Here is a 25,504-nt window from a genome sequence, read left to right as displayed (position 1 = left end):
AAATTACAACCTGTTGTGGCTCCTGGAGCCTTCACAGGATTTTGATTTGTTTCCAGTTTTTACCTCCTTCTACAATATACATTGCATGTCACAGGAAAATGTGCATTCTTTGTTTATAATGTTATTTAGCCATATTAATTTTTGCATCGGGTGTAACTATTTCTTTTATGCTCACTGAGTTTTCCTATACTTTTATTAAACAACTTGGTATGAAATGGCTTTACTAAAAACAAAACAAACCAATTTGTTTTAAGCATACAAAACCGTTTACTAACCTACAAAACAGGAGTTCTGGATTTTAAAAACTTCACCTACTATTTACACACAGATACATGCATATATTCTCTGAATATTTTTAACACTATTTTTACATACCTGTACAAAGATTACATTCAGTTTTATTTATTTGGGGGTAGTTAAGTTCCCAATAGTACCCTCTTGAAGTTTTTTAGTTAAATTTGCCTGGATTATTTACAGACACTCTTTTGGAAAAGGGCCCCTTTTTCCTTTAGAATGGCTGCAAAGAAGCCAAGAATTCTTTTCCTATAACATTTTAGCATTTTCACAACTGCTCAATTTCTTCCATACTCTATAGAGTTAACTTTTTTGTGTTTTTTTTTTTTTAAAAACACTTTCTTATTTCTTAAAATGAAAACTGGCCTTGCTTTAGATATTACTTTTTGTAAGTATTGTTTTAAGAATTTAGATTTTCAGTGCCTGTACTTACTGCTTTTTCCCAGTTTTACCACAAGGCCTTTAATCTATCTTTTGCCTGCCTGCTTGTTTGGGCCTGATCCTGTTTTTCTTGCTGAATGGCCCTTTTCCATGGACACAGGCTTTGTCCCATTACCAGGTTAGCAAGGAGGGTGGCCTTGTTCACTAAACCCCACACCTCCTGGTCCTTTTCCTTAAGCATATCCCTGAAAACTTTGAGAGTGCTACTTTAACTCTCAGTACTCATCCTTAAGGGACTCTAACTGTGTCTGGGTACTGAGGGACAGACATTTCCAACTTTTTGCTTTTGCAGCAGAGGCTTTTACATTTTGCAGTTTCCTATTTGAATTTTTATAATTAGTTAATTTGAGGAACACCTCATTACAGGTTTCATAGGAGCTAAACTGAATTTGTGTTTTTTTTTTTCCTTTTTCTTTTGGGTTTAGCTTTTTCTGCAGAGAGATATTTTTTTCTTCTTTGCAGGTAGCTAAGTGGAGGTAACTGTTATTACATGCCTCCCATAATAGCCAAATTGCTGCTGCATCTTCTTTGGCAGCATTAGAAGGTTTGTACATGAGGATATACTGTGCCAATCTATCCTCTAGGTCCAAAATATTACAAACATCTTCAAGGGCTTGTCCAAGGACTTGTACCCATATCTCTGAAGGATTTGTTTAAAGGGTGTTATTTCTTTATGAAAGGTGAGGTTAGAGCTCCTTCAAACTTTATTCCTCCCTCTGAGACCGCTTTCCCTGGACTTTTCTTAAACATCTTTAATACTTGTGTAGTTTCCTTTATCACCCCTGAACCCTTGCAGCGAGTGACACAGCCTAGACTATTAATTAATAATCGTAGCTTCTTTTTACAGCCTAAATTATTTTAATAATTGTAGCTTCTAGTTACACAGCCTAGATTATTCCAATGAATAATCGTAGCTTCTTACACAGCCTAGATTATTCCAACAATAGTCGTAGCTTCTATTTACAGCCTAAATTATATCAACAATTGTAGCTTCTAGTTACACAGCCTAGATTATTCCAATGAATAATCGTAGCTTCTTACACAGCCTAGATTATTTCAATGAATAACCATAGCTTCTATTTACAGCCTAAATTATTTCAATAATTGTAGCTTCTTTTTACTATGAGCTCTTTTGTGAAGCCTCTACCCTCTGGAGGTCAGCAGGCTTTGGTTAACCAAAATAAAAAGAAAGAAAAAGAAAAAAAAATAGAACTGCTCTTTGTAGAGTCAGCTGTGTGCACACTAATGTTCACAATACCTGAGGCTTTTTTACCAATATTCCCCCTTTCGCATTCTCCACCAAAATGTTGTACCAAATAAAAGCAAGCAGGATCTTATGAGGGGGATAAGGCAAAAAGCCACATTTATTGTAAAGATAATAATAAAAATAAAGAAAAGATAGAAGCAAACAACGTTGTTTAACTACTTATTCCTAACACTACTTAACCCTTATACACTTATATATATATATAAACCATTCATTCATACATCCATTCATTCAAGTTCTGTGTATAGTTACCAGCCTGGAAGTTGCTTGTGACAGGATACTGGCCAGGTACTCTGTACACAAGTGATGGTAGTGGGGAGCGAAGTCCTGATCAGATGCGCATCTGAAGCTCCTGGTAGGCTGGCAGCAGAACCTTGGACTCTGATTCCATAGTTTTTTAGTCCAGTTCTTATAGGAATTTCTTCCTATGCCAGTCTATGGAAATTGCTGTATCATGCTGATGTCTCCAGGGTGGCTGCCAGGTGCTCATCAGTGATCTCATCGGGTGGACCTCCAGTTTCTCCACTTGACACCTTTTGGTTGCACTGGCACCTGACGCCTTCTTCAGCCCTTTGTTGCTGTATTCTCAGGCTGGCACCTCTCAGAACCATTCACTCATCATCCAAGCACTCTCTCTCTCTTACATACATTCATACAGTATTTTGTATAATAATAAAAGTTGTAGTTACAGAAAGTTTCTGGGTGGTATTGCTTAAAACATTCTCTGAGTGCTGAATAAAGTTACAATGTTTTAAAGAGAACAGGCCTCAATTAAGTAACAATGGCCTTAGTCAATTACAGGGCTTGGCTCCCATAGCAGAGTTAGTGGCTTGACAATGCATTGTTACAATGTATCTCTGCAATGTCAATTTCAAGCAGCCCCTTGCACAAACTTGAGCTTGCCCTGGAGCACAGAGGGGGGGGGGGCTGTTTCTGGTTACATAGGATTATATTTTTAACAGTTCTAAGTTACATGACCTAATACATTATATTCTAAAGGGGCAATAATAATCATAAATCTAAACATTTAACAATCTTAACAAATAATAATAATAAGAAGAAGAATCCTAATAAATCTAAACACTTTAAGTTGTGGGGAACAAATTATGGGGAGTCACTTCCATTTGGGGGAATCACATTTTTAATACATTAATATGTTATCCCTACAAGACCACCAGATTCTTTTATGAAGGCGGCAGAAGTCTATGTGGGTTATGTACGTCCGCGAGTTTTCTAATATATTTTTTACACACGATAGAAGAACTGCGGGTGATACATGAGTGCGTATTATACACGTGTTATATTTGCTAATTTACAGTACTTGATCTTTAAAAAAGACCATGAATGGTGGGTATGTCATCGGGGCTTGCTATTTCTCCTGTACCTAGCTGAAGTGATGGCAATAAGAAATGCTGTCTTCATGGACATGTGTAAGAGAGAGCAAGTTGCCATGGACTCAAAGGGAGGGCTAGTCAAAGCCCTGAGAACTAGGTTAAGATTTCAGGATGGAGAGGGTGTTGTCACATGCATGAAGAGATCCACAATGTCTTTAAGGAATCTACATGTGAGCAAGTGAGGAAACACCAACGATCTGTCTACCTGGTGGTGGAAAGATGTTTTCACTGCGAGATGTATCTTGCAGGAGCTGAATGAGAATTTGACTTCTTGAGGTCTAAAATGCTGTGCTGGTAAGAATGGTGGATGGTCAACTTTGGTTGTGTGGCAGCATGTCTTTTAGCTCTTGAGAGTATTCTGCTTTTAAATCTTGGAACTAAGATATTACCTCACCTACCTTATCTCTCTAATTTATGTGAACAGATATTTTGGACTAAAAATTCTAACACACACTAATGGCAGGATATAGGCAAAAAATCATGAAACAACAGAGTAATCTCTCTCTCTCTCTCATATATATAATGTTTCACTCAACAGAACACATGATTAGTACATTTGCCTTTTTAAAAATACAGGATGAGATTTTCAAAACTGTTTAAAAAATCTGGATTAAATTTAATGGGAACTATGCATCTAAATCCATTACGCATCTTGGAAAATCTTCGTCATTCTTTTTGTAAAGAAGCATAATTAAAAATCCTAGCTAGATATGTATTACAGATCCAAGTTTGCTGCCACTCAGTCTGCTGAATAATACGTTATTTTAGTCACAATTTTATGAAGTCCTATTGTGGATGAAATCTTTTTCACTCACTTAGCACTCATTTTTTCATGCATAGAATCTTATTCATTACCATGTAAAGAGAAACTGTGACATTTACTCACCAAAATGACAATATTTGGCAATTACATTTATTGGATTTCAGGTACTTTCAGGGAACCAAATCTATATTGTTAACTGGCTTCATGAAGACATTCTCATGTCTACGTGGTAGAGTGAAAAAGAAACTGCTCCATTAGCAGTATTTTATAGCATTTAAATCTCTTAAATCAATTTTATTAAAAACAAAAGTGATCATAAAGACAAATGGCTCACTGAAATTAAAGTCAAGTTGTATTTAAAGGATTAATTTTCTATCTATAGCATACCACCTCTTATTGTTCCACCCAACCTAATGTTTGCCCATGTGATCTGCTACATCTGTCATTGATTTGGTAAGCTTCCTCATTGAGCTTTCCATTTTGGAGATTTCCTGCCATTTTTCCGACTGAAGAGACTGATGTAAAACATGCTTTGTTTTTAGCACTGAAATATCCTGATCAAGCTGCAGCACCTTAGTAGATGTTTGCGAGAGTTCATTGTCCCTGCCAACAAGCTGGAATGGGAAAAATGTAGTCAGTTAAAAAGGAGGTCAGGTGTAACAAAAGCAAAGTGATTTAAGATTTTTAAAATCTTGTGAATTATTGGACAGATATGTACACACATGATATTGCACTGGTTTTAAAACCCAGAGTAATCAAAGACAAAGATTCAGTTTTGGAGACCTTTAAGTAATTTACCTGGTTTTGTGAACTAGATACAAGATCTACCAACAAAGCTTTATCTCTTTGCAGTTCAATATTTTCCTGTTCCTCTTTGTCCAGCATACCCTTCATTTCAGCTATTCGACTGTTTAATGTTGCAACATTTAAGTCAAGAGATATGCTTCCTTGTTCCAAAATATGAATCTGAGAGGAGTAAAACAAACCAGGGTCAAGATCTATATGCTAACTATGTACATGCACAAGCACACACAAGCTGTAGTATTGTTCAATGTCAAATACAATTGACTACTTACACAGTAAATTTCCTGTTATGTAATCTTTAGAAAACATCTGGGATTATATCACTCCCCTGTTTTATTTTTAAAAAAAAGCCAATTTCCAATGTAAGTAAAAAGCAATACTGATTGATTTCTGAGCTTGGGACCGCTCTCTAGGATCAGGCATCTGCAATCAGTTTTGTTTTCTTAGTTCTGAGACCTAAAGATATGTTTTCATTATGACCTACCACATGCAACCAGGATCAGCAAATGTTACTTTCCGTCTGTGACCTCCATCTAGGAGCACTGTGAATAGTAAACTACAACTTAAATAGAATGTTTAACTACAGCTCACAACCTCCTTACCAAACAAAGCCATTATCTTTGTGACAAGTCTGCATTCTGCTGACCTGGGGCATGAGAATGGAGGGGTGGGCTGGCAGAAGAAAGGGAGAGGGTTGGGGGAGCTGACCAGGGGCTAGCTTTCTCAAATCTGCGGTTCACCCACCACCCATGCCAATTTCTGAAGGAAGGGAGGAGTGGTGCTATTAATTCAAAACTCCCAACTGGCTGAACAAAAGCCATTGACAGCATCTTTGGAGATGTCTGCATATTCTGTCTTTCTGACAAGCGGGAAGGTGTTGTGATTGTAGCTGCCTACAGTAGGAGTCACAGAAAAACTGGGATAAAACACAGTGACTCCAGAATAGCAAAGTTAGTCACGAAGAGATTATTCTAACTGCAGATCATGAGAGACTCTGGTGTCATGAGATCTGGAGGCTGTGACCTCTGAATAATAAATAAAATGGCTCCAAACAGAAAGAACCAGTATGCTTTTGATCCCATGGGCCTGAATAAGCAATATAATAAAATGGAAAAAATAAATTTTACCAATAAGCATTTATTCAATAAGCAGGGCAGAACACTATGGATATGCATGAAAAAAGCTCCTGTTGGAAAAAAAATGAAAGAAAGCTCCTGTTGACTTCAGCGGAAGCTGGATCAGGTCCTATAAGCACAAAGTGGAGTCTACTCTTCTTAACAAAGGAATCTAATAGAAAGGAAAATGATTCCTTCTCTTTAGGTGAACAAATAAGGTGCTTTTAGGAAGTCAGTGTAGTCACAGACAACCTTTTCCATAAAGTCTTGCAAGTTTTTCTTTTCCTGCTGCAAGAGCTCTTGGTGCATCTTGATCTCATGTTTCAGTTGCTCTTTGTGGTCTTTCACTGTGAGAAGCTGCGTAAAGCTGGAGGACTCAGCTGTACAATTCTCTTCCCTGAGGGCTCTCTCCTGAAATACATTATAAAAGCACAGCTGGATCAAAATTTATTAAAATGAAATAAGATTGTGAGCCCCCCAGGTTGTGAGGGAATTTGCTATCACCTGTTTTTAGCATGAGGAAGTTTGTGTGTACCTGCCATGTGACAGTCCCCTGACTCCACTAGACATGGGTAACACATGAGCACTCCCTTGTTCTCCAGTGTAGGCAGGCTCCCTTGTAATCTCTGCATGTTAGTGACAGGCACACTCCAAAGCCTGAGCTCACTGAGCATCTCCCTGGATTGTCCAGCCTCTCATCCAAGAGACACTCAGAGAATTCACAGATTTGTTATTCTAAAAAGGAACAGTACTGCCAGCTTACAAGTTATACCTTAGATCACAACATCTCTTAACACACAGCACTTCAATATAAGTACAGGTTGGACCTCCCTGGTCCAGCACTCTTGGGACCTGACCTGTCCCGAACCAGGGAGTTTGCTGAACCAGGGAGGTGCCCTTAATAATGTGTGTCTGAAAAACTGCCAACGGTTTTCAATTATTTTTTCCTCTTAGATTTGCTTTCCTACCAACTCTGAGTTTTCTAACATCTGCCTTTTTGAAACCCATTGTCTTTATTTTTCTGTTCTTCCTCTTACCATTCCTTAGAATCATGAACTCTACCATTTCGTGAGTATGAAGCTGCCTTCCACTTTCAATATTCTCAACCACTCCTTCCCTATTTATCAAAATCAAATCTAAAGCAGACTAGTGGACTTTGAGAGAACCAGGGTTTCTTCTTCAGAGAATAATCTGTAAAAATGGTGGCTCATTAGGTATGCCAATGAGGCTTGCTGATATGTGCAAGAAAAACCGTCTTGTGCAATGCCGTAATTCCTGAAAATAATCAGTGTAGCGGCATTGCGCAAGAGTTTTTCTTGCACAGGAAGGGGCAGTGTAGACAGCTCCTTCTGGCATAAGAGCACCTTCTGTAAAAATGGCGGTTCATTAGGTATGCAAATGAGGCTCACCGTTATTCCACGCTTAACCTCATTTGCATATTTCTTGCACAAGAAGCTGTGAATGTAGACATAGCCCTTACGTTGAACTGCTAAACAAAGGGAAAGACATCTGTGGTGTTCTGTCTCTTTTTGCATGACTTTTAAAACTTACAAGTTGTTCCTTGTTATAAGTGCCATGGTCATAGACTGAGCTGTAAGAAGTTTTTGTTTCTATTTACCCTTCAAATGGAATCCAGTTCACAAAGGGAGGTAATTCATTTCAGGTCAAAAAGTACCTATCAAATAATGCCTGGTAGTTTTCTATATGTCATTGGAATGAAATGGAGGAAGAAGCTTTCCTTCCAAAGAGAGATAGTTATATGGGGTCTAGTAGCCTTTATTAGGTTGAGAAGCTTTCTTGCAGACCACACAGCTCAACAGAGATTGAGGGACTGGATGTGTATAGAATTGTTCAAAGATCCTCTGTGGATTTTTTTTCTTTTGTAGTTTGGCAAATATAGCAGGGGTGTGCCAGAGATATTTAGCTGGCTCTAAAACGCTTTCATACATAGCCACATATATAGGAACTGATAACCTGTGGATGATAACCAGTAATTTATGGAGCTTTTTCTTGATCACCAGAGTCTCAATCCTCAACAATAGTAATTTGAGGCAGCAGCTCTTAAAAACCTTGAAATCCTCTGGAGCTGGTACCAGAGCCAAAGATACTGTCTCCTTGGCTATGTCTAGACTGCAGGCTTCTTTCGAAAGAGGCTCTTTCGAAAGCATCTTTCGAAAGAGCCTCTTTCGAAAGATCGCATCTAGACTGCAGGCGGATCTTTCGAAAGAGAAATCCACTTTTTCGAAAGAGAGCACCCAGCGAGTCTGGATGCTCTCTTTCGAAGACGGCCTCTTTACATTGAAGAACGCCTTCTTTCGAAAGAGGAACTTTCGAAAGAAGGCGTTCTTCCTCGTAAATTGAGGTTTACCGCCATCGAAAGAAAAGCCGCGTTCTTTCGAAATAATTTCGAAAGAACGCGGCTTGAGTCTGGACGCAGGGGAAGTTTTTTCGGGAAAAGGCTACTTTTCCCGAAAAAAACCCTGAGTCTGGACACGGCCCTTGGGAAATAATGATGATGATGAATTTTTGGGAGAAGCTGAAGGGCAGTTGTCCACTAGTTTGGAATCTGATTTTCTCTCACTATTCAGTTCTTCATTTCCATCCGTACAAGCTTTTCAAGGAGAATGAGACCTTCTCTGTTTGGGAGATACTAGAAAAGAGACTCACTTCTGGAGGCTCTGGGGTATCATCAGCCCCAGTTAGTCCAGAATGGCCATCGTGAAAAGCTGTTATGGATAAGATTGACCAGGCTGGTTAAGATATGGTTCGCTGGGCCATTCCCATTCATACAATGGGTAGGGTGAAGGCTCTGAAATGAGTAGTTTTGATCTAAAGGGATGAATAAGCTTCTGATTTTGTTGAGTAAGGAGGTGAAGATTTCCACCGGAATGGGATAGGGTGTAGTAAGAAAATGTAGTCATGAGAAAGGAAGAAAGAATAGATTTCCTCTAATGGCAGTGCTGAGGTGCTGCTATTCGTAGGTTCTGAACTCTAATGAATGGGGCACAGGTGCACCTACAGCAGGATCAAATATACTTAGCCAATACTGGTAGAGCCACAAAAGCCCAGAAGCTGCTAGGTATGGGGTACTTACCTATGGAGCAAAGGCAGAAGAAATGAAAAGTAGGCTCAAAGAAGCATCCATGGAATGTTGATGAATCCTGCTCAAACATCTCATGAGTTAAAAAAAGAATGCAATGCAGCATTTGTCAAACTGGTTTAATCTTTCCGTCATGTTCTACAATCTCTATTCAGTGACTTGAAAATCATTCTATATTTGAGGGCAGGTGAACCCAGCACTTCTTAACTATCTTTTTTTCACACCTTTTCCACACATGGAGGACTGCTGTAGCATTTTTTGCTTAGGGTTCAGAAGTCACTACTATCAAATGGAATTTAAAGGAAGCAAGAAGTCCTTAAGCAATATCTCAGGTGAAAATTAGGCCAAAGCACTACCGAAAGAAATAGCAAATGCAAGCTTAAGGAAACTGCTTATTTAATAAGAACATGCATGTTTAAATTAGTATTTTTATTTCTCAGTTTGAATTACATGCTGATGTGTTCATAGTTAAGAACCATGAATAGCTTACCACTCTAAAAAGGGAGGCAGAGAATTTAATTGGCCTACTTTTATCATGTTTCTTCAAAAATTTAAAAATGTTCTCTAATTTGGATCAGGCTTTCTTTGTAGTCTCAACTGTATCTATCTATATATTTTAGAGAGTTTGTGCATCTGTCTGTGAGTCCATTCATCCGTCTGCAAGTCTGTTTATTCAAAAACTCCTCCTAAATGGTAAAAGCTAGGGCCACCAAATTTGGCATGCAGATCCTTCTTATCCAAACTTAAAGCAAGGTCAGGATTTGGTTGTGCCAAGAAAATGGGAAGTGCCTGGAATGGGATTGTTTTCCACCACATGGAAAGAGAGGGAGCTGATCAGAGGGATAGCTATACTTCAGAGTGACTACTTGGGGCAGCCACACTAACAGTAGAGTGGCCAGTTGGGGATGGGGCTTTTCATGTTGCCAGACACAGGACTGGAAGGAGCTGCCTCCAGAGCAGCCATCGTGGGCGGCCTCAGTAAGCTCTCTCTTCCCCCCCTCCCTGGCCTCCCAGGCCCCTGCCCTGAGCCCCCCCCCCCCCCCCCGACTCTTCCAAGTCCCACCACCTGCCAACCCCTGTCCTGACTCCTTCACCTGCACCCCCTGCCCTCAGCATTCCCACACTTTCCAACCCCATACCCTGACTTCTGCAGCCTCCACTCCCTGCCCTGATCCCCCCAGCCTGACTCCTTGCTCTGAGTCCCCCCACACTCAAACTCCTACTCTGCCTGTTGCACCCTCCCTCACTCCTTGCTCTGAGCCCCATCATTTAAATAAAGCACATACATTTTCCTTTTAATTTCCAAAAAACAACCCTCCCGCCACACTATTACTAAAGATCAAGAACTGAGCCATGCTAGGTACAGCTGCTAGAAGTTTACTAAGAAAAGTGAAATGAGTATAGTCTGAACATTACTAAATTGAACATTACTAAGTCCGAACATTACTAAAGTGTAAAAATATAAAATCATAGATGTTTTAATGTAAGGCAGTGGAAAAAGAACAGCATTTTAATCTATGCCATCTTCATTGCATTAACTTTCTTTTTATACGTAAGACCAATTGGTCATCTTTATCTCATTCTTACTATGTTCAGTTGCTTGTTAAGTTCCAAGAGCTGGGAACGCAGCACAGCATTCTCTGTGGTCAGAGATGCATAATCATCCATCATTTTACTTCTTAAGAAACGATCTTGCTCTGCCAGTAGATCTTTCTCTCTTAATTGCTGATGAAGAAAACTCATCTTACTTCTGATCAGAAAAAACACAGAGAAAAATGATATTTGTTAAAAAATGTTCCACCTGAAAATGACAAGCAAGCCATATTTTTAAAGACACATATGACATTGAGAGAGTTGTATAAAATGTCCTAACATTAAGATCCAGTTATAAGGATTGTGTAATAGGTTCTTAGTGTTAGGACATTTTATACAGCTTTCTGAATACTCTAAATTATCTCATTAAAACAAGCTCTTTCCATGAACATTGTTAGTTATATTATACAATCTACTTAGGTCTGTTTGTTAAAAATTATTTCCAAAAATAAGGATGAATCACCGGTAAAGCACATCTTACTTGTAGGAGGACATAGTGTTGTAACAATCAAGACTCACGTACTGTCTTTTTTTCTCTCAAAACAAGGACATTAGCAATATTCTAGTAAAATATATTACACAGTTTAAAAGCCCTCAAGACACTCAAGTGAAAATTTAAAAAATCAGTTAAATTATTTAAATGTCATAATTGAACACTCACAAGATATTCCCTTCCCACACAAATACTACTGTTTGACGTTTCTAAAGCTCTGAAGGTATGTACTATGACAAATCATTTTTATTTTGAGGCCAGATTTGGTCTGGCTGATTTGGAGCATCTCAAACAACCCATAGGAGCAAAAGCAGACTGGTCAGTTCAGCTGGGTTTCTAGCTGTTTTGCATTGCCTGAACAACACAAAATAGCTGGAGGACACACTCTCATTTTCCCCTTCCACATATGCTCCTCTTTCCCCTGCCCAAATACACATATCCTTGTTTCCCTCTCACATGCACTCAGAGGGGCAGTCTCCCTTCTGTACCTGTTTTACCACTCACACATAAGTATTCCTCTCTCTCGTGATTCTCACCTTCCACATCTCTCACATGATCCAGTTCCTTATATTCTGCACCTCACATACACACCCTGGCTACGTCTACACTGGCCCCTTTTCCGGAAGGGGCATGTAAATTTCACCAGTCGTCGTAGGGAAATCCGCGGGGGATTTAAATATCCCCCGCGGCATTTAAATAAAAATGTCCGCCACTTTTTTCCGGCTTTTAAAAAAGCCGGAAAAGAGCGTCTACACAGAGTCTTCCTACACTTCAAAGTAGGAATAAGACCCTCCGGAAAAGGGCACTTTTTCCGGAGGATTGGGGCCAGTGTAGATATTTAAATCCCCCGCGGATTTCCCTACGACGACTGGTGAAATTTACATGCCCCTTCCGGAAAAGGGGCCAGTGTAGACGTAGCCCCTTAGTTTACTATGTTTCTACTGAGCCAATCAGCTGCAATGATTATTTTTAGAAGATTATTTATGATTAATGTTCATTTTTTTCATTATTTTTCATAGCTGAGAATCAAAAATACTGTCTTTTAGAGAAATTCAAGAACTGCTATAGCCTCATCTCTGCTCCTGTTTCTGGAGTTCTTCATCCCACTCTCCTAAGCCAGAGGCAAAGGGCTGATGCAATGTTCTCTTCTTCCCCTTCCAGACTGGGTGAACAGGCAGGCACAGGAGTTCTTCAGCCCCTCTGCCCTCCCTAGCCTGGTGTTAGAAGGAAGGCACATGCAGAGAAGAGCTTTCTGTTTGTTCACAGAAGTGGAGGGGGGATGGATTGCAGCTGCCCTAGGCTGCTGGGCTCTTCTTGTTCCCTTCTCCCTTCCTGTGAAAATCATGTTCACTCCTAAGGGGAGAGGAAGAAAACTCCACTAACTTCCTACAGTAGTTCCAAATGGCTGCTCTTTCCCAAAAGGAACCCTGTAATTTTTAAATTAAGCAAATTCCTGAAAGGTGCTAAATTGTTGACTACATGGACTAAATCTAACCATTTATTCCTTACAACACTACAAGTGGAGCTACTTTGCAAGCTCTCTTATCCATTTGTTTGTGTCTTCATTTTTCACTCTATTAAAATAGTGTATCATTTTTTTAGTAAATGGGGATGAACTGAAAGCAGTACATCATGATTCCCTGTAATATGTCAGAAAATGGGTGCAAGCTGAAAGCGACCCCATCCACAATAAAGACAAAAACCAGTAACCTAACACTGAATGGGTCAGTAAATCCCAAGTCATCAATACCAGGACCATCCTTCAAAACCTGCCCAATACCTGATGTCATGTGTGATCTTGTCTTGCATCATTGCTGTTTTTTTAAATATTTTGTCTTCCATTTCATGCATAGCAAACTGCACTTTCATAAGTTCCCTTCTCTTTTCAGAAAGCTGCATCTCTACTGCCTTCTGCTGCTCTGACCGCTGTTTCAGCTTGGTGTCCACATATATGAAAGGAGATAAAGTTACAGGTTAATGAAGACTGAGATTCAGGCTTATTGAATATTTCTTTCTAAAATAACTATAAAACATACGTCATTCATTGAGTAGTTCCCATAAATAGGTTAAAACTGGTTTGACTACTACAAAACTGTCCAGTAGTCTAATTCAGCGTTTCCCAAACTATGGGCCGTGGCCTGCTACTGGGCCACAGGAAAAAACTACCGGGCCTCAGCGTGGTTGCCAGGGTGTTCTGCACTCCCGGTGTGCCCGTGTGGCGCCGGGTCCCCCAAGCCCTCGTCTGGCCTGGGTGGAATCTGCAGCTGGATGTTCTGACTCCCGGAAGAGTCCTAGCTAGGGGAGGGTGGAGGGAGGAGGAAGAGGAGGGGAGAGCAGCACTGGATGAGGGAAATCGGGGCGGGGCAGGCTGGGGAGATGGGGGGGGGCAGTGGCACGAGGTCGTGGATAGGAGCTGGCCAGGGAAGATGGGATGGGGGGAGAAGTGGCCGCCGGAAGCAGGGCTGGACGCGGGCAGCGGGGCTGGCCAAGGGAGATTGGGAGGAGAAGTGGGGGAGAACTGGCTGTCTGGGAGGGAGTTGAGGGAAGTGGGGCTGGCCAGAGGCACAGCGGAGGGAGGGGGGGAGTTAATCGGCCGGCGGGGAGCGGGACTGACCTGGGCATATGTAGATCTCAGGGTGCTGCCCGCCCTCCCCGCAAAGCATGAGTTAGTCCGGCTTGGGGATTCTGTTGTTCCCCCCACACACACACACCCTTGAGCAGTTGCGAACTGGCTGGCTGGTAAACACACTCATGCAGCCTGAGCACATTTGCCAGCCAGGCAGTTAGAAACTACAAACTGATACATCTAGTAATAACAACACTTACCTAGTGAGAAAATACTAGACATGTTATATGTCTGGTATTTTCTCAGTTTGTTTTCTATGTGTTTAAATTTTTGGGCTGCAAAAAACAGTACTGAAAAAAAGGGTTCCAACTAAAGTAAAAAGTTTGGGAAACCCTGGGCTAACAAGCTTTCTGTCTGTCTTACAGTCCATTTATCCAATCCATATTCCTGAACTTGCTGGCAAGAATATTGCAGGTGACTTTGCTAAAGCTGGCACTGGGGTTTTTGGGAGGACCAGAAACAACTTATTTGAATATTCATCATTTGATTAATGAATATGCAAATGAATTGTACCAGTCCTCCAAAAGTTCATGCATGGATTTACTGGTCCCCGTGTCAAAAAGTTTGGGAACCCCTGGTCTAATTCCTTTATTGTCTTATCATAATTAGATGATGACTTTTGACCAGGTACATAAGCTCAAATGGCAGGGGTTTGTGCTTTTGGAAGTGAAAGGACTAACTTCAGTCCCAGTTCCCGAATGTGGTATCTACATATATGTGTTAGGGTTTGTTATATGGATTCTTGAGAAAATATATGTATAATGAGAGCTTGTAATATGTATTTTTATATATCTATTATTTTAACATTTCCTGATCAACAAGCATTTTCAATTCAAATAAGTGTCTCCATTAAATTGCACCACAGATACAAATATTTGAGCAATGAATTTGTGTTTATTTAATGTAACCATTTACCAAAATAGTGAAAAAACAGAAAAGAGAAATGAAGATGAGGTAGAGTTACTGGGATCCTGCAAATACTTATACATGCCAGCAATTTTATGCACAATTAGTCCTATTGATCTAGCTGGAGAAATAAAATTCCGACAATGCATTAGTACATTTTAAACTCTGCGAATACTACTTTGCATTTTTGGTGCTTTGTTCTTGTTCATGTAACATCACAAACGTCTCCTAAACTATTTAAATTGTTTGTATAGCCTTAAATGCACAGATTGAATTAATGAAATGTAGACCTGGCCAAATATTGTCATTTATAATGTTTAGAATGTGGCAGCACCCAGAAGCTACACCAAGACTAGTCCCACTTTGTGCTAAGAAATGTACAAACAAGTCAGAGATCCTACTTCAAACAATGTAGGGCTTGTCTACATTAGCAAGCTTCTTGCTCAGGAGTGTGAAAAAAACCACCCCTCAAGCACAGCAAGTTACAGTGCTGTAAAGCCCCAGTTAAATAGGCTCCTAGCACAGGGAGATATGCCCGTCATGGAGGTAGTTTACATAGAATGCTGGGAGAGCTTTTTCCCAGCACAGGTGCTGTGACTACCTTGTCCCGTTAAATCTCTGTTGAGGCAGCACTTGAAACTCAGAAGCATAGTCAAAACCTTACACGTTACAGGCTCAGTCCTGTGCCAGCTGAAGTCAATGCACAACTATTTTCAGCAGTGCAGGATTAGGCCTTTGAGGCCTTGGGCAGATGCACTGCAGGATCAAGAACTAAAACTCAGTCCACTCATTTGAACCATACACAAGTAACTGTTACTTCTGCTGGTAATTCATGCTACTGTGATAGCCACAGTATCCCTGTACTTAGTATTCAAAGGGAATACTGTACTATGAACATTGTGGTATAAATCTACTTGTAAAAGCCTCTAAACACACAGGCTACATCTACATTGGCACCCCTTTCCGGAAAAGGGATGCTAATGAGACGAGTCGGAATTGCAAATCCACGGGGGATTTAAATATCCCCTGCGGCATTTGCATTTACATGGATGCCGCTTTTTTCCGGCTTGGGGATAAGCCGGAGAAAAGCGCCAGTCTAGACGCGATTCTCCGGAAAATAAGCCCTTTTCTGGAGGATTTCTTATTCCTACTTGAAAGTAGGACTCTTGAAAGTAGGAATAAGAAATCCTCCGGAAAAGGGCTTATTTTCCGGAGAATCGCGTCTAGACTGGTGCTTTTCTCCGGCTTATCCCCAATCCGGAAAAAAGCGGCAGCCATGTAAATGCAAATGCCGCGGGGGATATTTAAATCCCCTGCGGATTTGCAATTCCGACTGGTCTCATTAGCATCCCTTTTCCAGAAAGGGGTGCCAATGTAGACGTAGCCACATTGTACTGGAAACGTTGATGGGGAAAAGTGTGGGATGCTGGATTCTGTACTGATTGTAGGATGAGTGCTAATGAAATGAAAAGTACATCCTGGGTGTGACTTTGTCTCTATAAAGACAAAGGAGTAGAATAGCTCAGTGGTTTGAGCATTGGCCTGCTAAACCCGGGGTTGTGAGTTCAATCCTTGCGGAGGCCATTTAGGGATTTGGGGCAAAAATTTGTCAGGAATGGTACTTGGTCCTGCTATGAAGGCAGGGGACTGGACTCAATGACCCAGTCCCTTACAGTTCTAGGAGATAGACAAGGGAAGAAAAGAGCAAGAGAGAGCTGAATTTAGAGGTGATGTGCAAGGTGGTAGAAATCTGTTCCCCTGGGGTTCAGCTAGATTCCCTTGTTCATTGACTCTGTACGATTTTCAAAAAAAAGTCAGTTTAATGAGTGGAGTTTGAAGCACTATGCAGGATCAGATCACTAATTCTGATTAATAATGATTCCACACAAAGCTCACTGCATGAATTTTCAGTGTATTATAAAAGGATTTTATTATAATAGCTGTATATTTAAAAATGAGACTATAAATTGCAAAATGATTATTTTTTTCATGACCAACTGAAGTCCATCTAATATATTAACTGCAATAAATATATAACAGGTTCCTATTAAAATCTCTTCCCTGTCACAACACACAAGAAATCAAATACCATAAATGCAGGCTGTATACCTTTGATTGTATCATAAGGATTTTCTGTTCACAATTTCTCAGATTGGTTTGTTGCTGTTCTAATTCCTGCTTGGCATGCAATAGCTCCATTTCTTTTTTAGATGCCTGTCTGTCTGTCTGTTCCTTCCTGCGCTTCAAATGTATGATCTCTTCTGCTAAGGCCTGCTTCTCTCTAGAATGAAGTTCTAAAAGAAGGAAAGAGAAATTTTAATGGTTTTGAGTTTTTTCAGCATAAACCGGTTGACATTTTTACTGATAAGCAAACATTGTAGAGGTTGGACCTCCCTGTTCCAACACTCTAGGGATTTGACCAGTCCCAGACAAAGGAGTTTGCCGGACCATGGGAGATCTGGGAGTGATGGGCACCATCCTCCCCACTGGGCTCCTCTTCCCAGAGACCTGGCACCACTGCCCCTGGCACTTTGCGGCAACCCTGTGGGATCTGCATCCCTACAAACTCTGGCGGGCTCTGCAAGAATATAAAATCTGTGGGTTTTCCAAGAAAGCCAAAATGTCAAAATTCGATACGATTTTTTGTTAAAATGGCTGCCAAAAGATCTTAAGGCTCTGAAACTTCCCTCTTTGCTGTGCCAACAGTCATGAACAAAAGGCAAATTTTATTATTCTTACCGCCATTAAATTTTATTGTGAACAACAACAACAAAGAATTGTTACAAGCTACAAGGAGACTAAATGAGATCTGACTTTAGGATTACCATAGAAAACTTGGGGAGGAAAGGAGAGATACCAGAGAAAAAATGTGTAATGTTTCCCTTTCTCCCAGTATATTTATTTTATCTGTTTAGTGCATAAGCTCTTTGAGACGGGAAAAATGCATCTTCATAAGTCTGTCTATGGTGCCTACTGCATTCAGGGCACTATAGCCATTCAAACACATCTACTATCTAGTTTAGAGAGTTTGTCTTTTGATTAAGAACTCCTACTCAACTGTAGAAGCTAGGACTACCAAATTTGGTATACAGCTTCCTCTTATCATAACTTAAAGCAACGTAAGGTTTAGTTGTGCCAGGAAAATGTAATGTGCCTGGAATGGAATTGCTTCTCATAAAACAAAACAGAAAAGAGAAAGAATCAGCAAATCAAGTTCAGTCCTCAAAATTGACATAACTGCTGAAGACTGACTCAAGATGAGCCAGAAAAATAAGATGTACCTGGAATAGTATCTTTGTGGGGGCGTAGTCTGGGGGACTGAGTTTTTGAGATCTACACTGAAATTTTATAGCCCCATGACCTTAAGTCAGCTGACATGGGCACTAAGACTAGGTGCTATGGTGTTTTATTTAAAATTGCAGTATAGGCATACCCTTAATGTCAGAAGATTAAAACATACATTTTACATCAGGCATTTCTTCTGTTTGATTTAATAAGAAACTCCAGAAAATACAGATGAATAAAATAAAACAAAAAGCCTTCCATGTATGTATACTTATATTGCATGTTACTATGAGTAGAGCCCTACAAAATTCATGGTCCATTTTCATCAATTTCATAGTCATAGGATTTAAAAAATAATAATAAAGTTGTTAATTTCAGCTATTTAAATCCAAAATGCAATGGTGTCAAACTTGTAACGATCCTGACTCAAATAGGAGTTCTGGGGTGGTCAAGGTCATTGTGGGGGTTTGGGTACTGCCACCCTTACTTCTGTGCTGATGCTGGGGACAGCCTTGCCTTGAGAACTGGGCAGCTGGAGAGAAGTGGCTGCTGGTCAGAATCCCAGCTCTGAAAACAAATCAGTTGCCAGCAGCAGTGCAGATATAGGGAGAGTATGGTATGGTATGACCATCCTTATTTGTGCATTGCTACATGCAGAGCTAAGCACCTGGTCAACAGCTGCCACGCTGCAGCCAGCCAGCTCTGAAGGCAATGTAGAAGTAAGGGTGGGAATACTGTGACCTCTATGCAGCTTCCTTTTGGGTGAGGACCCCCCAGTTTGAGAAATGCAAAAAGACCTAATTTCAAAGGGGGAAACCAGATTTCACAATCCATGATGTGTTTTCCACGGTGGTGAATTTGGTAGGGCCTTGACTATGAGATTTGATCTGACTATTCCCTCCTTACCACAATGAACTGTTGATCTGCAATAGCAATACACAATTTTACCACTTGATGGTGCCAAATATATTTTAAAAGACTTTAAAAAAAAAATCACATTTTGCCATGCTGCTTAAGCTCCAGTGTGAACCTCTGTGGTTATAGTTTACGGTAATAGACTTGCTTGAAATTCACCAACCCCCCTTTTTCTTTACATTTCTATGATCATTTTTTCCTTATTCATGTGACTAGAGTTGGATGGAACTCTGAATGTGTCAAAACTACAGTATTCCAAGCTGTTATGCAAAACATCCATATTCACTAAAAGAAAAACGAAAAGGCAAATCTTTTCAACATCATCTTAGCAAGCAAAAAATTACATACTGTATCTGTGTATATGTTATTTGATTACCCTCTCAATTATTAAATTTTAAAATGTTAAATAACAATATTCTTGGAACACCTGAGATTAGGGATGTAAAATCCCAATTACTCAGTTAATCGGTTAAACATTAGGCTAAACTGGTTAACTGACTAAGTGGAATCCAAGCTGGGGACCACTCCAGCCCAGCTGAAGCAACCCCCAGCCCATAGAGCTCCTGCTCCTAGCCCCCCGTGGGCTGCCAGATCCCACCCTCATGCTGTGGCTGCGGCTGTAGCTGCTGCCAGCTCCTAGCTCCCAGTCCCTGCGCTGGGGCTGGCTCTGCCATTTCCTGCTGCTGACTCCCAGCTCCTAGCCCCCGCCAGAACAGCTTCTGTCTGTGGTGGGCCCAGGTTCCCCATGGACAGAGGCTGCTGCAGACGTTGTAGCAGTCCCTGCCTGCAGGACGCCCGGGTCCGGTATGGACAGGGGCTACTCCAGATGAGAGCAGCCCCCGTCCACAGCAGGACCCCTGTGGGCCTGAAGCAGCTCCCTGCCTGTGGCAGGTGGGAAGCTGCTCTAACCCTATGGGTAGGGCTGGCCTTACCATGAGGCGAACTGAGGCGGCCACCTCAGGTGCCAGACTATTGGGGGGCACCACTAGGACCCAGAGTGTAGAAAATTGTGTCTGCTGCTGGTGCATATGTATTCTCTCTGCTCTAGATGCACAGAGATGGTGAAGTGCTGTGCTGGAGGAAGGAGGGCACAAGAGACATAACAGGCAGGCAGAAGAAAAGGTGGCATGGGGGCGTCATTTGAGCTCCCCACTTCAAGTGCCAAAATGTGTGGGCCGGCCCTGGCTATGGGTTACTGGTTAACCTTTCACATCCCTACTTGAGATACAGAACCAATGTATATATTTCATATAGCATAGAAAATTAAAATTATATTCCAGTGATCACGAACAGAAGTGTGACAATAACCTGTACAGCTTTTGCAATTCTTACAAATGTTCATGTGCAAACCTAGAAACCTGCACAATTATATACTACCTTTTCATGTCTAAAATTCTTCACTTGCCATTAAGAACACTACTGGACAAGGGTCTCTGCTCATCTCTTTACATTTGAAATCATCATTCCTTTAAGTGTTGAAAACATAAACAAAAAACAAACCACCACCCTGCTTCATTCTTACTCCCTGTATTTGGGTCTGTTGCAAGTGGCAATAACAATATTCCCTAAGTAGCAGGTGGCTCAGAGACTTATCTAAAAGACAGAGAATAGTCTGGAGAAGTTCCCCTATCAGCAAGGTACTTAATCAACTCTAGTCTTTCAAATCTTTGGGCTGAAAATTGAGAAAAAATTCCTTTTCCAGGTAGGGTTGCCAGATGGTTTAACCAAAAATACTGACCCCCGCCTTCCCCCCCCAAAAAAAAGCCCAAACAAACACCGGGGAAAAAATTCTGTTGAGGGGGGGTAAAAAAGGTGGGGAGACCAAAGTTATTGAGCCAAAAAAAAAACAACTGAGAGTTATTAGGCAAAAAAATAAATAAATATATACATAAAAAATAAAACAGCATTAAAACAGCATGTCCCCTTTAAGTGTGTGCAGAGTCAAATTAGGGAGAGGGAGGGGGTGAGCACTAAGACTCAGGGAAGGCATTGCTTCCCCTTGCTTAGGATCTTTAGGTTTTTTGCCAGAGGCCATCTTGTTTTCTTGGTCAAGCCAGAAAGCAGCTTCCCTGCGGAACCAGGTAAGCAGGGGGTCCGGAGGTAGGGGCCCAGAGGGGTCAGGAGTTGGGCCCAGTTGCTGAATGTGTCATAGGGTTGCCAGGTGTCCGGTATTTTTTAATCCTGGCAGGGAAAAAACAGAAAATACCGGACATTTTAGGTGCCCAGTATTTTCTGAATTTTTTTTACTGGACAAGAGGCGAAAATACCGGACTGTCCGGGTCAATACTGGACACCTGGCAACCCTATTTCCAAGCTCCACTATTTAATCTTCTGTTTGGGAGAAAGCAACTTTCTACACTGGAAACCATGAGATTTTATAACTTTCCTGGCAAGTTGACAGTTCATCTGCCTAGTCTTCTAGCATCTTAAAGGGACACAACTGTCAGCTCCTCTGTCCTGGCCTGCACCTCCAGAAGTTTCTATGGTTCAGGTTTTCCTGCTCAGCTCAATGGATTTGACCACTTCCTGGGTCTGCCAAGGATGGCCTTTTTTGTTGATATATTTGGAGTATGTATGCCCATCATAATTACATACAAAGTAGAATGCAGTAACTGTCAGCATTGCTCAAAACTTGACTTATTCTTAAGAATAAGTGTAATTCAATGTCAACCTAGTGTAATCAGATAAACACAGCTCAAAATAGTTCAAGAATTAACAGGATTCAGTAAGAAAATAAATATTCCATGGAGTAAGTTAAGCAATCGTGCCTCTAATTATTTAGTATATAGCAGGTATCGTGCATTTTCCCCAATGGAATATAAAACATTTAACCAAGATAGATGTAGATGTATATTCTATCTTATAGGAAAAATACACATCCACATCATACAAGAAATACTCTCTTATGTAATTATTCTGATACCATCCCTTTCAAACCAGAACATTTGCTTTAGCCTGAGGGACTTCCTACATAGATATCTACATTGATGCCAATTATTAGGTAAAAATGCTTGTGCTGTGGTTTAGGTCCCCAATGTTCATGATGGGGATGACTAGCATAGGTTGAATCCCTACAGTATGGCACTCTCTGGTCTGGCATTGCCAGACAAGAGAGCCCTGAGTGGCCAGGTTCAGGAGGTGCAGTGGGGCCAGAGTGGTGGGGAGTACAGTGCAGTGGCCAGGGTCGCAGCCCCAACTGGGGCCGGAGACATCAGGGCTGGGAGCACCGCGCTGGCCAGAGCCAGATGCAGCAGGGCGGGCATGGCAAAGAGCACAGCCTGGACCAGGTCAAGAAGCACAGCCCTGGCAGCGGTGAAGGCAGTGGGGAGCACAGGCCTAGACAGGACTAGAAGCAGAGACCAGTGGGCAGGGCTGACAGCTGGGAGGGGAGCACTGATCTCCCCTGGTCCAGCAAACTATGTGGCTTGGGACCACTGAGGTCCCAAGGGTGCCAGACCAAGGAGGTCCCACCTGGAGTACCAAAACCGACAGGGGCTCTCCTTCCAGTGTACGGGAGAGAGGGACGGGGTTAGCAGTCTGGCTGTAGGCAGGGGAAACCCAGGGATCTTTACAGACAAAAGAAGAAAAAAAAATTAGCTGGGGTGCAGGGTAAGGGAGGGGGAGACAGTGAGGGAGTTTACCGGGGCAACCTCTGGTGGTGACAGTGGTGCTGCTCTGGGGGGCAGGGCCATGGTCCTCAGCCAGCAGCTCTTCCCTGAGCCTCCTGCCAATATCTGGATTTAGTGAAGGCATTTTGAAGTGTAACATGGCCAGCTAGGCCTGGTGGCAACTCCTCCTGGGGGTCCAAGGATGCAAACCTCCAGCTTGTCCCTTCCTTCCCTCCCACCAGACTGTAACGCCCAGCCAGCTGCCTCTCCAGCCTGCAGGTTGTCTGGGGGAGGAGATCCAGAGGCTGGCCCTGGACTCCAGATGCCCTCTCTGCCTGCAGCTTCTCCATGGCAGAGAGGGGATCTGGGGGCCAGTCTTGGCCTCCAGCTGCTTCTCTCCCCCCCCCCCCCCCCCCCCCCCCCCCACAGCTGGTCTGGTTCCTGGCCCTGGCATCTCCTGGGTGGAGGCTGGGCTGCTCATTCCTGGTGGTTCTTGGTCACTTTCTTGCTGTTGTGGCTGCCCCCCAGTGGTCACTCTGCAGTATAGCTGTCCCCTGAGCTCACTGCTCTCAGTGGTCACTTGGTAGTATTACTGTCCTCTGATCAGCCCCCTCCCTTTCCATGTTATGGGAAACAATCAGATTCCATGCCACTCCTGTTTTCCTGGCACAACCAAACCCTGAAATTGCATTAAGTTAGAATAAGAAGCTGCATACCGACTTTGGTGATCCCAACTCTTACTGTTCAGGAGCAGTTCTTGAACAAACGGAATTGTAGGCAGACAGATGGAGTCACAGACACCCTCTAAAATATAAATGGAGATTGTAATGGGGTATATACACCCCATATATCTTTACAAAAATGTCTAACCCTAGATGAACTAGGATAAGGTCAAAGATGTATGTCTGAAAGGTTTTGTCAATGTACATGTTGCCCTGTGAACTGAGTTTCTGCTTCTTCCTCAGGGGCAGGAGGGAGGAGTAGCTTGTATTAAAGATCAGAGCGAACCAACTACTATTTCTACCAGTTCACTGCCCTGATTCTCCTGCCCATATCTGAATTGAGCTTTGAAGTGCAACACTGTCACCCAGTTCTGGTCCACTGTCACTGGTGGCTGTCTGGACAGGGAACCCACTGAGCCACTGCTTGGCAGGACACTGCAGGCATATCAGGCCTCTGACAGAGAAACAGACAGGCCTGCCCAAGTCAGAGAGGTTATTTGCATTTTGTTCTGTCTGTGCTGTCTGCTATGATTCCTTAAGACTGTAATCTAAAGATCATTTCTTATTATGAAGCATTTGCTAGATTATTCAGTGAGAATTTTGCTGTAGCTGTGTTGATTCTAGGAGATGAGAGACAAGGCAGGTGAGGTAATGGGCCACTTGGTTTGGTTTTAGAGACAAGCTTTCAAGCTATATAGAGCTCTTCTTTAGATCCATTGCCTGGGCTGAGTGGACTGAGGAGTGGATAGCAGTGGCCCAGTAAGCTCCAAGGAGAAGTTGTCAGCAGTATCTTCTGGTCAGGAAAGCCATAAAGCCTGTAGTTTCCATTGTTGGAGAGAGTAGCTTTCTCCCAAAGAACTGAATAACGGAGCCTGGGAAAATCATGGTCTTAATAAAGAGACTGGATTTATGGCTTATTACAAAAATCTGTAACCTATTAATTCCTCCCCCCTTTGTGTTAACAGGCCACTTCAGCTTCCTCCTTAGATTATTTGCTACATAGTATCTGTTCAATCCTATATTTAGCTGTGACACTGAATACCTTTTCCAGGAGTGAAGAAAGAGTCTGTGTAGCTCAAAGGCTAATCTCTCTCACCAACAGAAGTTGGTCCAATAAAAGATATTACCTCATCCATCTTTTCTCCCTAATTATTCATTAAGAGGCAGAAAGGAACCGGACAACCAGGACACAGAGTACTTCTAAAGAGCAAGAGAGTCGCCCCAACTCGCCTGCTCTCAAGTGGCCCAGCTCTGCCTGACACCAAAGACCCAGCCATTGTACAAACTGGAGCCACGGTACTCCCCCTGCTTTCCTAGATCCTCACCCATCTTTTCTCTGAAACTCTGTAGTTTGTGCCACTCAAAGTAGCAGAGGGCAGGGGAGAAGGGAGAGAAAGGACTACACACATTCAGATGCCGACATTTGATTCCCGAAAAACAATTACCATCTGCAGCATTGATCTGGTTATTCATTCTTTCTCTGTCTGTTTTCATCATTTTTAAACTTGCTTCCTTTCGCTTGAGTTCCAAATGGAGACCATCAGCTTGGGACTGTAATTCCTGTAAAAAATAAATATTTTTGTGGTGAAAGTATATTTAATTATTACTAAATATTTTCACAAGTGCCAAATACTCATCTGTTCTGGCCTACTGCATCTCAGTTCAAACCAATAAACTTTCAAAAAGAAACTAAACACACAGAAATGTATTCAGACGCAAATTGCGTATTCACAGCATCAACATTCCACACCTTCTACTTCAAATGTCTGTCATACTGAATGCAGTTAAGTTTAGACACGTTAAAATTATGAATTATGAATGTAAAATGATGATTTCATTTGCGATAGTACTTGTAATAATGTTTCAATTTAAGGAGCTTTAACTTTTTAAATTAATAAGCTTTGACGTTAAACATACATGTCCATTCACCAGTTTTATCAGGTTATAAAAAACCCACCATTTTTAATTTTAGTATTAGAGAAACAACTGATTGCTTACAGTGTAAACAACCAAACACTACGTGTTTTCCTTCTATTTTAAAAAAAGTGACTGACCATGGCTTAAAATTAAAATGTATTTTAAAAGAAAAAATTTTGATGCACTGTATCAAGCAGGAGCAAAGCAATGAAAGCTTCTGTGACAGAGCATCCCGCGGGCCCCACACTCACCTGGCGCCAT

General features: G+C 41.7%; 1 protein-coding gene across 5 annotated transcripts in view; it reads right to left on the bottom strand.

The window, feature by feature from the left end:
• Positions 1 to 651: 651 nt before the first annotated feature.
• The window catches only part of LOC102454699 (uncharacterized), a 41,708-nt gene continuing 16,855 nt past the window's right edge, over positions 652 to 25,504 (bottom strand). For all 5 annotated transcript variants that reach the window (XM_014581731.4, XM_006139445.5, XM_089777247.1 and 2 more), the window contains 7 exons: positions 24,772 to 24,886; positions 16,906 to 17,090; positions 13,045 to 13,199; positions 10,766 to 10,928; positions 6,331 to 6,489; positions 4,958 to 5,125; positions 652 to 4,773 (listed from right to left, as the gene is read on the bottom strand). In XM_014581731.4, coding sequence (XP_014437217.3) covers positions 4,570 to 4,773; positions 4,958 to 5,125; positions 6,331 to 6,489; positions 10,766 to 10,928; positions 13,045 to 13,199; positions 16,906 to 17,090; positions 24,772 to 24,886 — 1,149 coding nt within the window. In that variant the 3' untranslated portion in view covers positions 652 to 4,569. The remainder of the gene's footprint in view (positions 4,774 to 4,957; positions 5,126 to 6,330; positions 6,490 to 10,765; positions 10,929 to 13,044; positions 13,200 to 16,905; positions 17,091 to 24,771; positions 24,887 to 25,504) is intronic.

This window comes from Pelodiscus sinensis, chromosome 3 (assembly GCF_052426305.1).
Source record: "Pelodiscus sinensis isolate ZL-2025 chromosome 3, ASM5242630v1, whole genome shotgun sequence".
Taxonomy (NCBI): domain Eukaryota; kingdom Metazoa; phylum Chordata; order Testudines; family Trionychidae; genus Pelodiscus; species Pelodiscus sinensis.
Note: the sequence above shows the minus strand (reverse complement) of the source record. Positions and strands in the feature narration are given on the sequence as shown.